This window comes from Sprattus sprattus (assembly GCF_963457725.1).
Source record: "Sprattus sprattus genome assembly, chromosome: 4".
Lineage (NCBI taxonomy): Eukaryota > Metazoa > Chordata > Actinopteri > Clupeiformes > Clupeidae > Sprattus > Sprattus sprattus.
Genome location: NC_137923.1, coordinates 42,847,026 through 42,862,863, shown reverse-complemented (window position 1 = coordinate 42,862,863; position 15,838 = coordinate 42,847,026). Strand labels below are relative to the sequence as shown.

Sequence of the window (15,838 nt, the reverse complement as noted above, 5' to 3'; positions counted from 1 at the left end):
TCATTGGGAAGAATATGGGAAACCAGAATTTGACCTGCAAAAATATACAAATTAGTTTTTTTGACAATCAAATAAAGCAGTGATATCATATTTGGTGGTGAAATGTGACCATGGGGTATGACGATTTGCTGAACCCCCCCGATGTACTTCAGATTGAAAACTTGTACTCTGGGCACTAATATGTGTCAGTATAACATTTATTTGAATAATGATGCAGTGAAAAACTGAATCTGAATATTTATAATTTGAAATTGAATTCATTAGTTTGGAACTGTATTCCAATGAACATGAAACTATTTATATTATATTAGGAAACTGAATTAATTTCCTCTGCGAATTACAACTGCATTTATTCAAGTTGAGCAATTCCAATTACATTTTGAATGATTCAAATTGTTTTTCTACAGACACATATTTCTGCCAATGGGCCTCATTTATAAAACGTTGCGTGGGAACTATCCTACATTTTGTCTAAGACATTTCCTGAAATGAGCGTAAGTGAGATCCACAGTAAACAGACGTACACACAAAAAACACGTGTACACCAATCCTTCGGTTATAAATCACAAATGGTCGTGAAAATGTGGGCAACTGAATCTCCGCCCTCAAAACGCCCCTATTTAATCTAATCAGCATATTATCAATGCACAAACAGAGCGCATCCTCAATGCACAAACTCTCTGTGACGGTGGCAAGCAAGAAAGAAACATGTAAACAGAAGAATTAAAGTGAGGCTGGCATCGACGTTCTGCTGACGGAACAGCAGATGCGGGCCAAAACATTGTTATAAAGCCTGTCTGGTGGCGTAATGGCAAAAGCAAAGTATTTGACATGTAGTAGACACGTCTCCGAAGCACCAGCACCTGCGAGGCACAGGAGTGAGCGAAATATGGATGAGAATACATTGGGAAACCTGTTTTACGCAGGAAATCTTCTTTCACATTTTGCTGGGCAGTGTATGGAAATATAATAAATTGCGGGCATATGGGATAGTATACTGCGAAGAACATCTGGCAAAATTCTGCTTAATGATGACCGGGATTGCTCGACTGGTCCCATCGGAACGTTACTGTAGCCAGGAATCCAAGAACGGACAATACCTGAACTGAACGTGTATGGCCTGGTTGCCTCTGGTGCGCCTCTCTAGACGAGAGGCCATTTGGGCACAACCAGTGGTGTAGTGGTCCCTGGAGAAGTGGGTAAACTCTTTATTTATTTTTAAGCAGCCCATACAGCACATGATAAACGCCCTGTTTTGAGAAGTGGTTAATCCAATGCTGACTGAAAAATAAGTGGGTATCCGTATACATGCGTATACCCTGGACTACACCACTGTGCACAACGCTCTCGGCAAGTGGTAGCCACCTGCTTATCAGACATACATCATCCTGTGTCAAAAAGTCTGCACGATCACAAAAAAACACTCTCTCTCCTTATTGCGCAGTTGGCAATATCCTCTAACAACGCCAATGCAGCCATATCTCCTACTGAAAACTAAGCCACTTTTAGTCTTTTTATAGGCTATAAGTTTGAGCGAAATGTTTTACACATGCGAAATTAAAACGGAATACCTATAAGATGTGAATATCATTCATGTGTAAATTATTCTAATAGTTTATTTGATTGTATTGAGCGAAACATTAATTTGGCCTTTCACCATTAGCCCAAATGGTGACGTTGATGAAACTGCGTGTCGGCCGTCGGCGCTCGGAGAGTCCTGAATTCCTGCAGTGCTCCAGTATTGCCGCAAGGAAATGTACTTACACGAACTGAAACCAGACGTAGAGATACGTCCTTTTCTACGTCTAAGACGGTTTTTATAAATCTGTACTTAGACGTGGATTCGATTGCACGCACAGTCTAAGATCAGTTCTGTGCGTAAGTACGTTTTATAAATGAGGCCCAATATTTTTACCCTTTTCACCAATATAGTCATACTAACACTTTAGTGTTAACTTACTAAGTAATACAATGGATTCCAAAAACCTAGGGGGTAACTGCTGCTGTGAAAGGCAACTGAACCAGGGTGCTTACATTCTTTCCGTAGCGCACAAGAGGCCTCTCAGTTTCTTTTTGGACCTCTTGCGAACAATTTTAGCGTGCAGGTGCTGGGCCCTGTCTGTTGCACAATCACAGTAGAATCTGTCGATCAGCAGGACCTTGCCTTGGAGAGTCTTGGGAGAAAGAAGGCCCATGATTGCCACGACAACCAGAATGACGGACAGTGGGACCAGTGACTGAGAGATGAGCAAGGTGGGCTGGGGCAGGCATTCCTTTTTGAACATCTCAATGGAGTAAGAGAGCGGAATTTGGTAATTCTGGAGAGAAGAAAGAAATCCACAGGATTATTGGATCCTCAATGCATGCTGCATTAGTGTAACTTCACTTCAGATCTGGGCAATAGGGGTAACATAACTATAAAGCTCACCACAAATCTATATTCAGATATTTTTGGAACACAAGACATTGATTTCAGCAAGAGTAGGGTTGTTAAAATTGAAATATTAATCTATCACTGTCATACAATAATATTTTACTTAATTTGAATGCTTTTGTAATTTAAAATAAAAAAATATACATCTTTAAATGCAGAAGAACATTTTGTACCCTTTAAGCACATCCCTGTTCCCAATAATTAGGAAGGAAAAGGCACATACAAAACGTAATACCGCAAATGTACATTGCCTAGTGTGGGGGCTGCTGCACTTGGCTTTAATCTGCCTTCATGGGTCTATCTGTGTAGCCTACTTACATTCACAGACACCTCCAGTGGAACGATAATGGGCCTGGACTGTGTCAGGTGCCTGTTGACAGTCTGGATGATCCAGTAGAGCAGAGCGTCCAGGACGATGAGGGCGGACCAGGTGAGGAGGTGGACAGCCACGGGGATGAAGAAAATCAGGGCGCTCTTCCCGTCACTGAGTGTGGGGCAAGCGGAGGGGATAGATGGGTAGCGTTTTGCCTCTTTCTTGGTCAGAGGCAGGACGTGTGGCTTTCCCTCCGCCTTCTGCCGCTCGTCATAACGGATGAACTTAGGCGTGATGTAGGAGTTCTGGTACCTCTTGTTTTGTCTGTACATCTTGAAGAACAGAATGGTGGTCACCGCCAGGACGATAACACCGACCCCCGGAGCCACCTTATGCCCGACAGAGACTGCTGTGTTGTAGAAGGCTTCCACCATCTCTGCCGTGGCTTTCAACATCTGCCTGGCCTCCTGGAGCCTCTCCTGCGCCTCATCCTCCTCCACGCGACCTGACACTGTGGTGGTTACTTCAAATCGGACCACACCAAATTCGGCGAGTGTATTCATTCTCTCAGCCACCTTCCTGATCATGTCCACGGAGGTCCTCAGGGGTGGGGGAACTCTGACTTGGATGTCTACCTCTTTATCAAGGTTGCATACTATGCTCTGGGCCACCTGGTGAAGGTTCCTGAAGGTGTTGCTGACATTCCACAGGAACACCAGGCCCATGCCGGCGGCCAGGAGTAAGTTCCTGCCCTGCGTAAGGGAGCAGGAGATGAGGAAGAGGAGTGTGAAGCATCGCACCCTCTGGGAGATGAAGAGAGAGGTGGTCAGGAGCATGACGGTGCCGCTAGAGATTATTGCGCAGGCCTCCAGGTTGTAGCGGAGGGAGAAGAGGAGGCCAATGAAGAGGAGAGAGCCCAGAAACAGGCTGAGGAGGAAGGAGGAAAGGAAATGAAGGAGATGGTCCCTCCAGCCTTTCCTGTACTCTGTGGTGAAAAGCCTGACCAGCGCCGCGCAGCCCATGTTCTGAAATGCACAGAAGTCAACTACTACTACTACTACACAAAAGCCAGGGCACTGTGGACATTTCAGGATGTTAGTGAGAAACTTGCAAGTTTTCATTTAGAAATCTCTACCTCCAATTCAAATTTCCAATTCATCTTTAAAAGAGGAATGTCTATCACAAGCCCACCATGAAAACATGGCTTTGTTAGAAACATAATTTTATAAAGAGCGTTTATAATTCTATGCTAATTTTAAGCAAAATATTATAATGAGAATGGAATGGAATGGAACTTTATTTTGTTAGGTTGTGGATCACTGTTAGGAGGGAAGAGATCAGACACGTCTATGCTTACATCTTGGCATTAGTGACATTGCTACTGGCAAAGCTGATTATACAGCCGCGGAAAAAATTAAGAGACCACTTTTAAAAAATTATCAGTTTTTCTTTTTTTACTATGTATTGGTATGTGTTTGAGTATAATTAACACTTTTGTTTCATTCTATAAACTACTGACAACATTTCTACTGAATTTCAAATAAAAATACTGTCATTTAGAGCATTATTTGCAGAAAAATAACAATTGGTCAAAATAACAAAAAAGATGCGGTGTTTCCAAATATTGATTTCCGATCTCTTCCTCAGTTAAAGGTGCATTAAGGATTAATAGCTATTCGCTAAAGGTATGCTGGCAGCTAAAACTAACGAAATCTCTTGAAATGTGCTGACTTTGACATTATGACAAACTAATTACTAATTACTAACGACTGTCCTTACACAGTCAAACATCAATCATGTGCAACACAAGACTAAGCAAGACGGCAAATAAGCTACTTACTAGATCGGCATAAGGTAATCAAAGTCAGGTCGGCGGGCATTGGCAGGCAAAACTACAGAAGGCAGTTATATGCCTATCGAACCTGCTATGCCATTGGCACGGACGCAATTCTCCATATTAAAAGTCATTGTAGCGCCCCCCAATTTTTTTTAAGCTGTTATTTTAAGGTTAAACTGCTTATCCTAACCCTAATCCTGAAGCATAATTGTTGCATATTGTGCCTTTAAAGCATAAGTATTGTGTAGTTTAAGAATGAATATGAACTTGTTTTCTTTGCATTATTTGAGATCTGAAAACATTCCATTTATTTTGCTATTTTTACCAATTGTCATTTTTCTGCAAATAAATACTCTAAATGACAATATTTTTATTTGAAATTTGGTAGAAATGTTGTCAGTAATGTATAGAATAAAACTAAAATGTTAACTTTACTTTAACTCATACCAATAAATAGTAAAACCAGAGAAACTGATAATTTTGAAGTGGTCTCTTAATTGTTTCCGCGGCTGTATGTGAATAGTATGTTTTCAAGAACCTCCTTTTGATAGAACAGTGTTATCAAACACTAAATTCATTAAATTCAAACCCAAACTATAGCCTACAATTGATTTTTAATTATTCATTAATTAATGTGAACACAATTGAAGGATTATCTTACCTCAGGCTGGTGTGTTCTACTTCAACTGTGCACTGAGTAGGGTAACTGAGTTTCCTCAATTCCAACACCAACCACGTGGACCAAAAGTTTCACTATGAAGCAGCACGACCATATATGCACAGTCACACGCACACACATATCAGTCCCGCCCACAATTATTGGCACCCCTAGTGAATATGAGCAAACAGGCTATGAAAAATTATGTCTTTGCTGTTTATCCTCTTGGTCTTCCACTCAAAATATTCATAAAAATCTTACCTTTTCATTGAGGTAAAATAATTGAAAGAAAAAAATAATTTTGACATTAAAAAAATATTATTCTCCAAAACATGTGTGCCACAGTTATTGGCACCCCTTAATTAAATGTTGTGTGCAGCCTCCCTTTGCCTAAGATAACAGCTGAGTCTTCTCCTATACTGCGTGATGATGTTGGTGAACACATTCCTGAGACCATTCCTTCATACAGTATCTCTCCAGATCCTTTAGATTCTAAGGTCAACGCTTGTAGAGTCGGCTTCAGCTCATCCCACAGATTTTCTATGGGGTTAAGGTCAGGGGACTATGATGGCCATGGCAAAACCTTTATTCTGCGGTTGGTGAACCATTTTTGTGTTGATTTGAGGTATGCTTCGGATCATTGTCCTGCTGGAAGCTCCAACCACGGCCCATTTTAAGCTTACTGGAGGGGGCTGTTAGGTTTTTATTTAATATCTGCTGGTATTTGATGGAGTTCTTGATACCATGTATCCTAACCAGATGTCCATGGCCTTTGGAAGAAAAACAGCCCCACATCATCAAAGATCCGCCACCATACTTCACAGTGGGCATGAGGTGCTTCTGTATGGCTATCTTTCTGTCTACGCCAAACCCACCTTTGTAGTTTGTTGCCAAAAAGCTTTATTTTGGTCCCATCTGTCCATATAACTCGGTACCATTGAAAGTCTACCTTACATTTGGCAAACTGTAGGCACTTTAGTTTGTTGTTGATTGACAGCAGAGGCTTTTTTCTGGCAACCCTCCAAAACAACCTGTGGTGATGTAGGTGGCATCTGATGGTAATTTTCGAGACTTTCTGACCGCAAGACTCAACTAATGTCTGCAATTCTCCACCTGTGATCCTTAGAGATTATTTTGCCAGTCGAACTATCAAACAGGTGAACTTAAAAATGTAAAACATGACTGGAAATATACTTCAGTATGATTTCAATTATAAGATTTTTCTAGGGGTGCCAATAAGTGTGGCACACATGTTTTGGGGAAAAATATTTATTTAATGTCAAAGTTTTTTTTTTCTTCCAAAAATTCTACTTCAAAGAAAAGGTAAGATTTTTTTGAATATTTTGAGTGAAAGACCAAGAGGATAAACAGCAAAGACATATTTTTTCATAGCCTGTTTGCTCATATTCACTTCAATAAGATATTCACTTCTGCTCATATTCACTTCAATAATTGTGGGCGGGACTAGTATATAAATATATATACATAGCACAGTAAAATAATATAAAGTACATTTGTGCATTTATTCAATAACTAGTAATGTTTTAAGTGAGGTTACATGCTCAACAATTTAAGATGAATTACCAATGCTAAATCATAACCTCTTTAACGTTGCATTGATTGTATTGTCTTTAGGATTATCAAAGTCAACTCAAATAAATGTGAAAATCAAATTCATTCTTTGACAAACAAAGTCATTCTTTGAAATGTCCCTTAAATAAAAAATAACTATAGTGAGAGGCAATATGTTTGAAATTATCAAAACAGAAAGAGAAATTTTAAGGTGTATCTACAGCACCACCTAGCGGCCTTAATGCTATATTATAGTATAAAACACCTTTAACAACAACTTAAAGCAGCAATAAATTGTTCTGTTCGAAAACTAGCAAGCTAACTACCTAAAAGGCATGCAAAAACCTTGCAAACACCACCAACAACCCGGTTGGAACTAATAGAAGCTTGCCAACCCACTTACTGGTGTCTTTTAGCAGTATAGCTGGCAATGCCATGCTGTGAAAGCTTTTCTTCCATTTTGCAGGGTGTTCCAGCCTGGAACACAAAACTACATAGTGCATATCCTAGATGGCTAGTGGGAAAGACACAGGTGTTTATCTGTTCTTCACATGACCATATGCTCTCAAAATGAATTGAGGATGGCACCAAAACTAGTTGCCTATAAAACCATACCACAAAAAGTGTAAAATTGTCGCATTGTGTTGCTTTAAGACACAAATATCAAAGAGTGAAAAGACACAAAAATAGTAAATGTATTTTATTTTCTCAAAACAAGAAACAATTAAAAATTCATATTGTGTGGCATTTTTCTCAATCCCATGAAACATACAGTGAGCTTCATTTCTTCCTTGACAAGCAGCGCCTGTTCATTTGAACATCACAGCAAGACAGAACTCTACCAAGTCCACTCACTCCTCACATCGCAGTCCTTCTATGGCTCCGAACCATGGGATCATTTATTTTTTTTTTTTTTATCATTTTCTTTATAACAATATTAAAATAAAATATACTTGCAACCTTACATATTTTTTTCTCCTAGTCAATCTCCATTAAATATAAAATTTTCTTTATACTCATTTTTCGTTTTCTTTTTTTTTTCCTTTATGAGTACCAGGAGGTGGAATGTTGTCTTGAATGTCTGAACCTTCAGCCATGTAAACCCCAACTAAATCTGTGGTTGATTACAATCGGAGAATCGGGCGAGAGGGAGGTGTGCATGTGTATGTATTTGCCTGTTTGTGTGTATGAATGGGTGTGTGTATGTATGTATGTTTTTGTGTGTGTGTTTGTGTAAAGACGGGGACGGGATTGTAGGACTTCAGGTTCACATGCACTGTACAAGAAACTGCAAAATATTTCCCAAACATTGTCTCTATCAAAACATGCTGAATGACCTGGAAAATTGTTTTCAAGCCATGTTGCAAACCCCCTTTCTTCTCAACATGCTTGGTGGAAATGAATGGAATGATCTCTTGACGAACAAGGAATTTGGGGCAACATGAGGATCTGCATTTTCTTCACCATGAGGGCGTGACAGGGATTATTGTTTTTAAAAATGGCCATTGAAAGTAACCGATTCAAATTAAAATGTACAGTTTGCGATGTTTCACCTTAAGGCCTGTACCTCTGCCACATGATATATAATGTATATGTAATGCATTAATTTATCATCTATCTTCTCTGCCCCAGAATAGAATTGTTTTAAAAGTAAAAAAAAAAACACGATAGAAATATCCTCAGGCCGCAGTGTCATAGGTATCTGTAAAAATACAGAAGAATGATTAAAAGGATGACAATTACATCTTTATCATGTTGCATTCACTCTCCTTGATAACCATGCACTGTTGAAGTATTTTGTTTTTATTCAAAAATAATTGAAACAACAACTGAAATTGGCTGTTTTTGTCATCTTTTTTTCATTTTCTTTACTCTTTTGCAAGTTGCAGCCTCAAGGAAAATATTCTCCCTTATACCTTTTTTAAAAATGTTCAGCACAGGTAACTTTTCATCCATGCAAATATAAACAAAAATAAAAAGGAAAACAAAAAAACAGAAATTAAAAAAACTAAAGGAAAGGAAATTCTTTTTATGGATTTCATACAGTACATCAACAGAGAGAGTCTTAGTGGAACTCTGGCGTTCCGTGTTTGTTTTTCAAGTTGTTGTTCTCAGGTGACACTGAAATGATGGCTGTTTCGGAACTGCCACAGGTATTGACTCAGACTCTCTTCCAAAGGTCTCGAGCTTCACTTTTGTAAGGGCTTGTACTTTCCAGTGGACAGTGTGAGAGTGTGTGAGTGTGTGTGTGTGTGCGTGTATCTGTGTGAGGGGAATGGGGAACATTATGGTTATTGTGTAGCTGGGGTCTTCATATGGGGTGTCTTGTTCCGGTCCAAGCCTTTCCTTTTGTGGCTTTGAAAGTTTTCTTCTCTTTCTCACAGCTGGGTTGAATATGTGGCTTTACTTGTTCAGAGCTCTGGTGCGAGGAACACTGACACCCCGTTTCGAGGAACAAAGCAGGACAAAAAAATCTTTCCTTGCTTTTGTCAAAACAGGGCTTCTGTAGAACTCATTCGTTTGTCAGTTCTCTGTAGTATTATTTTTTGTTGCCGTTTCCTTCCACTTATAGTTTCACTTCAGTTATTTTTTTTGTTTTCTATTTTCGTTCCCTCTGCAACTTCTGACTAGACGTGAAAAATCTAGCGACCGCTGTATTCCGCCGAAAGCACCCCACTCTCGAGTCCCTTGTTTTTCCAGCACTTTCCGCGCGCCGGGCTCTTACCCCCTCTTTTTTCAGTTTAGTTTTTTTCCCCGGCATGGGACACTTGACGAGAGGGTGGCGCGCTTTTTTTCCCCTCCGTCGGCGTGAACGCCGCTCGGCATCGGGAAGGCCCCCCCCTCTCCCAGTCTCCTCTCACGCGGGCTCAGAAGACACAACATCAAGCATGCAGTGTGAGCGGGCTGGGGGGCGAGCGCGACCCCGTCGAGGCTGTCTCACTCTCCGTTTGCTGGTTGCTACTACGGCGACGATATAAACCACGCCGCTACGACCGAACTTTGGAACCAGCTCCTTGCGGGGCTTGTGCCGCTTTACTGGACAAAGGTGCCAAGGTCGGGTCCACCAGTGAGGTGGGCGGGAACAGTTTGTACCAGCCAATGACCATGTTGGTCAACTCTAAGTCATCTAAAAGGATCTGGGCAGCGCCCATGAAGGATTTGTGGTCCATGCGTCCGTAGTCTCCCCACACAATAATCTGTCAAAAAAACAGGGTAATGAATAAGATCTCTGCCACTAGAATGGCAATGAAATTTGCACATGTACACATACAAAACGTTTATTAAATTACTTATAATTCCTTATCCATATCAACAGATAGAAAATACAGACATAAACAGTCAGTAAAGAGTATAAGTGTAAAAGTATATATAAAGATGGCGCACCTGTAAAACCTTCCCTTCTGGGGTTTCTTCAAACTGAAGCTGCTGCTGGTAGAGTGGATCCAAAGTTTTTCTGGCCAGTCTTGTCTTCTTCTTGTTGATACATTTGCCATTGTCCAGCAAGTAGACTTTAACATAGGGAGCTATTGAACCAGAACAAAGTTATATGTCAGTGAAAGGGACAGAAGCTGACTAAGGAAAATCTTTTTGAGCAAATGCAACATTGACACTAGATCAACCTGTATGTGTGAGTTAAAAAATGGCACTTGGCATAAGGACGATACATTTTCAGCTATTTATGAAGTAGCAAGTAGTAGTAGACATGTTGGTGGTAAATGGTTCTCTCACTCACCGGGAGTTTGCTTGTTGCCTGGTTTACCCACAAGACCTCGTGCTCGGATGACCTCCACATCCAGCCTCTCTTTCCTGTGCACCATGCCGATTTGGATATCGCCTGCAGAGAGATGTTAGAGAATGATTCAGAAGTTTGGCCTCTTTGACATGGATACGGCTATCTGGCTATCTACTACTTACATTAAGTAATCAAATCAAATCAAATCAAACTTTATTTGCGCCGTACAAATAAAGTTTGATTTGATTTGATTTGATTACTTAATGTTTTTAGCATCCTAGGTAGCTATTGGCTGTAAAGTTCATATCTGATGAAACGTTGACTTAATTAAGATATTTCTAATATGTTAATGATATGATCACAAAGTTTGAAGAGAAAAAATGGGCCATTCATGATTGTTCAGGATGTCTACCACAGTCCACTCGACTTGAACTGTTAGTTACCTAATGTTAGTTAGCTAGGTAGCTTAGTTGCTATTTAAACTCTTCATCAGCAACAGACTATGGAAGCCCTCTAGATTTGTGTCGATCGACACTTGTCGCCTAGACCATAAATTAACCGTAAGGCTCCCATCCCCATGGCTCTTACACTGCTTTGCATTATTATATATTTAATCCATATACTAAACAGACATTAGAGTGTTCGTGTGTGCAGCTGGACAGGGCTGTGGTTGAAAATGAAGATGCTTACCCATTGGGGGTGTGGCCAGAGTCTGCCTCCCAGCAAGCTGGGCTGGGCCTAGACCATCCAGGAACTCTGTAAACTGACTGTCAGATGAAATCTTGACACCAGGAAAGATGAGGCTGTGTAAACAAGAGTCACAGGAGACAAAAGAGGAGTCTTAGTACCATAATAATACAAAAACGTTAACCGTCAATTTAAATAAAATGTGCACTATTTATGTAGCCTGTGGTTGTATTTATAAAGCTATTTCACAAATATTTAATATATAAAACTGTGAAATACACACCATTCAACTTCTCATATCATACTAGCTAAACACAAAAAAAGGATGTACTTCTTCTCCACTTCATGCTACGACAAGAAGACTGCAGTTAAAACTATTTAGAGATTTATTTATGAGAACTATTTATGAGAAAAATGATAATGGGGAGGGAAAAGAGATGCCTCTTCTTCTCTTACTTTCCGGGTTTGGCCTTCTCGTCATCAGCAGACTCCCGACTGGGCTGTCGCGTCATCCGGCTCTTGAACTCGATGGCCAGCCCTGTCTCCACACTCCTCTGGATGGGCAAACGTATCGCTTTCTTTTTCTTCTCCTCCTCTGTAGAGACATCGAGAAGAGAGAGAGAGAGAGAGGTTATCATTTAAAGTACTTAATATCAAGTGTCATATAAATCAGTGCTGCAATTCATGTTTTATGCCTTCATCGCACACATTTTGGGAAATGTCATCAATCACCACTTAGCCATGATTAATTAATGATCCATGGTTATTGCTTGTCTAAGTCAATCACGCTCCTGGACTGACCAGCAGGGGGAAGCAAACGCAGAGCTCGAGGCCAGGGCTGGTGGCTTTTTCAGCTGATGAAAGGTGACAGCCAGCTTTCCCCCATCCAGCCCTGCCGCTAATCTAAATCCCATCAGTGTGTCCGACAGATGGACCGCAGCAAGCACACGCATCCGAGGCTGTATGTGTGTGTGTGTGTATGTGTTTTACACACCTGCAAGTAATCACATAAAGTTTCTTCATATGGACAAAAATTGTGGGGGAATCGGAGTTCCTCTCCTGTTGTCATTTTGAATTTAGCACAGTACAAGAACTGATTGGAATGATATCAAAAGCCAGCTCAAATCTATACAATCATATATATCCAGCATATGTTTTATTGTGTATGTGAAATCATTACCATCAGTAGATTGTGCTGTGGCTTACATCAATAGTCTCCACAAGTATAATGCATGGAGCAATCTTAGTAGGCTACACGCTGGTCAGATGCCAAGGTCACCTGATCTAAAACACATGTGTTCATAGTTTAGATTTTTATCTTATATCAGAGGTAAATTTGCAGCTGCAGATTTAATAGCTTGAAATCACGACACTGCTCTCAAAGAATTTATAACTTTTTCCTGTTGCTATGGTTGATGATATCCTCCATCAGTTAATCAAAGACAGTCAGAAGGCGAGTTGTTCTTGTGAACAGCACAGACTTAATTCTTTTTTGCATAATCATCTTACTCCATTCTTTTTCTTTCAGTTTAAGTGATGGATGAAAGTAAATAGAAAATGTTCACTGTTCAGATGTAGAAATATGTAAGCTTTGCAACAGCTGATAAAAAAATGCAAATGTTAACAGGTAATGGGCAATATGAGCATATCCGTGGCGCAATTCGTTTTTTCCCTGTCAAAGGGGGCTTTGCCATGAGTCAATGAGAACCACTGCCCTTGCAGAAAAGCTTCAGGAATTATTTGTGTCAACAGCATTAGGACAGAGTCTATGAAAGACAAAGATTCATATTGTCCTCTCTTTCTGATGCATCTGTTATCAAGGTCAAATCAGAAAGCGTCCAGCTGGAGCCACCAAACTGCGGTTACTCAGTTACTCACCTCAGTGCCAAGCTCTCAAACAACCATACCCCGGCAACATCATCACATAAGCCACCAATCACACACAGAATTCGTTTTTTAAAGCATTAAAACCCCAAGATTCATATTCAATAATTGCATACAGCTTCAGCACATTTTTGATGCAGTGCCTTCACAAATCCTCTCCACTCAGACACACATACGCACACAGACCCTGGACCCACACAGGACCTAGAGAGGTCCCGCTCTGAATGCTAGTGTGGTACTGTGGTACTAGTCAGCGGTCTCACCTGCGCTCCCCCCGTCGAATGAGTTCATGCAGGGGAAGTAGACGGCGAGAGCCTCGAAGGACGCAGACAGGCTTAGCTTGCTCTGCGAGCGCTGGATGCGCATGCCGGGGGCAGCGGTGGCGCTCCTGTCGTGCCCTTGTCTGCCCATGGTGTGACACCGTTAATGCCCGTAAGCTTAGGTTATAATGAACAACCTTAGTTTTTGCGACGCCTCGGAAACAAACCGTACACAAAGGGTTTTTCACCTTAGTTTTCACCGCAGAGATGGAGAGACACGAAGAGAGTACGCAGACAGATGAGACAAAGACGCGATCAGGACGATACGGGGACGAGATGATGCAAGGAGCTCAGCTCTGCAATGCTGGAATGACTGGACCCTTGCGCAGGGAGAATCAGTCAGGCTGCCACGTCTCACCAACAGATGAGAGAAATTCAGCTTTGGTAAGACTGATGGAGAGCAGTCTGGTAGTCTGCAATTCTCTTCTCTTTCTCTCTGTCTCTGTCCTTCACTCGCTCTCTTTCTCTCTCTGTCTTGGTCTTTGTCTACACTGAGCTGCTCCACTGCATCTCTCAAAGATACACTACGTACAGAGGGGTGGGGGAAGACAGTGCTGTGTGTGTGTGTGTGCGCACAGAAGCTGTAGCCAATCAGAGAGAGTGCTGCAGAGGCAACTCAAATGGTTCTCCAGAAGAAGGAGCTCTACCTAGAGATAATACTGCTTCGGTTTTTCCTCACCACACACACACACACTCACACACATACAAAAAGAAGACAATTTGACATACACACAGGATATCCACAGATATACACAGAAGACATGTACAGGTAAACACACACACACACACACACACACACACACACACACACACACACAAAACTGTATTAAACTAATGCATGCAGGTAAACAGCCAAACGGAGTGAGTGCGCACCACTTCATCAGAAAATGACCTTAAACTCTGCCAGTTCCACGGCAACCGTTGCCCATCCATGCTCCAAGCTTCTGCACTGACAGGCATCAAGGAAAAGAGGGGAAGAGACTGAAAGCCACCAGCTACAAATGAAAAAGAACACGGCCCATCTAAAAGCAGCAAGCTACCTTAGCACAGAAATCATGCTAAAGCCTTTTCCAAATGCCAAGGCGGTGACCACAAACATTAGCCTCTGACAGCCTGCAGACTGAGGGACTCGGTGAACAGGCGGACGGAGTAAGGGCAGAGGTGGACCATTATGCTTGGTGAGAGGACAAGCCAACTGGCTCACAGGGGATTGCTCTCATCTGAATCTTTTTGTTGTTGAGCTATACTCCATTAAGGGAAAACTCCAGTGGCCTGTGATAAAAAAGATGAATATCGCTTTTTGAGTACTTCACAAAAAGCTTTGCCATCACGGTTACCCCCACACGAATGCTTTCATGCCATATCAGAGCCTTCATCTGATTACTAAGGTCATTAGAAATATAGGTTGATGAGAGAGAGAGAGACAAAGAGAGAAAAAGAGAGGGAGGGAGAGAGAGAGAGAGGGAGAGAAAGAAAGACCATGAATGATTAGTGCCTACAGGTCTGATATAGGAGACTTTGGGAGAATGACTCAAAATGTCCCAAGCACATAAAAGATGCAGGGGGAAAAAAAGAGGTAGATATGGTCCATGGGATACTGAAGCACACAGAAACAAATAGGTTTTTACTTGGTGTGTGTGTGTGTGTTTCAAATTCACAACTTTCTTTTCATTACCATTTGTTTACCAAAAGCGACTTGTTTTGATTTCCAATGAAGTGCTACATTATGCACAGATGCGGAAGAGGTCACGTTTCTCCGTAACATTGTGAGCAAGAGACTTACAGACGGCTGTGAGTGCCTTTCAGCTGCAAATTGCCGCTCCTCTCTAAAATGCCAAAAGTATCTCAACAAAAGATGCAATATGGGCCAGGCACCTACTTCCTTCTTTTAACAGAGAAAGAATGAGATGGAGAATGAGTTTGTTCATCATCATAATAATAAAAAAAGCGTGTTCAAGTGACTGCCACAAATGATTGCTTTTATAGAGTGCGTCCGCATGCTCAGTTGAGCTCCTGTGGCTGCCTCTGTACCTCTGACAGAAAATGACTTCCTGCACTCACTCACTCACTGGGGTAATGGCAACGGTGGTCAGCGATGGCAAATTCATGATAAACACAAGTTTTTACCAATTGGGGATCTACGTCATCGGCTTGTCTGGATGGCACTCGGACCTCCACGCCAAACACGTGTAAGTACTTCCAGGGAAAAGGCTTCAGGTCTGACTCATAAAGCACACACATATACTGTATGAGTGTGCTAGGTAAAAGACAATGGAAAAAACTATGAGTAAGAATCATGGTTATTATATTTAGTGAAAACACAGACTTTGCTTTGATTTCGCAATAAATAAAAAATTGGCAGTCAGCACAGCTTGCACATGACCATTCTGGAAGATCCAG

At 41.3% G+C, this 15,838-nt stretch overlaps 2 protein-coding genes across 2 annotated transcripts in view; both read right to left on the bottom strand.

Annotated features, from left to right (window-relative positions):
- On the bottom strand, positions 1–3,769 carry LOC308363796 (dendritic cell-specific transmembrane protein-like; the record flags this gene model as incomplete). Its single annotated transcript, XM_080836660.1, has 3 exons — positions 1–34; positions 2,035–2,318; positions 2,753–3,769. The coding sequence occupies 3 exons, from the start codon at positions 3,767–3,769 to the stop codon at positions 1–3; spliced, it is 1,335 nt and encodes a 444-aa protein (XP_080692786.1).
- Positions 3,770–9,719: 5,950 nt separating this feature from the next.
- Positions 9,720–15,838, bottom strand: part of rims2b (regulating synaptic membrane exocytosis 2b) — a gene marked incomplete at its 5' end in the record, with an annotated part of 105,660 nt that continues 99,541 nt past the window's right edge. The window contains 5 exons of the mRNA XM_080836656.1: positions 9,720–10,011; positions 10,199–10,338; positions 10,548–10,649; positions 11,238–11,350; positions 11,691–11,829. Coding sequence (XP_080692782.1) covers positions 9,802–10,011; positions 10,199–10,338; positions 10,548–10,649; positions 11,238–11,350; positions 11,691–11,829 — 704 coding nt within the window. The 3' untranslated portion in view covers positions 9,720–9,801. The remainder of the gene's footprint in view (positions 10,012–10,198; positions 10,339–10,547; positions 10,650–11,237; positions 11,351–11,690; positions 11,830–15,838) is intronic.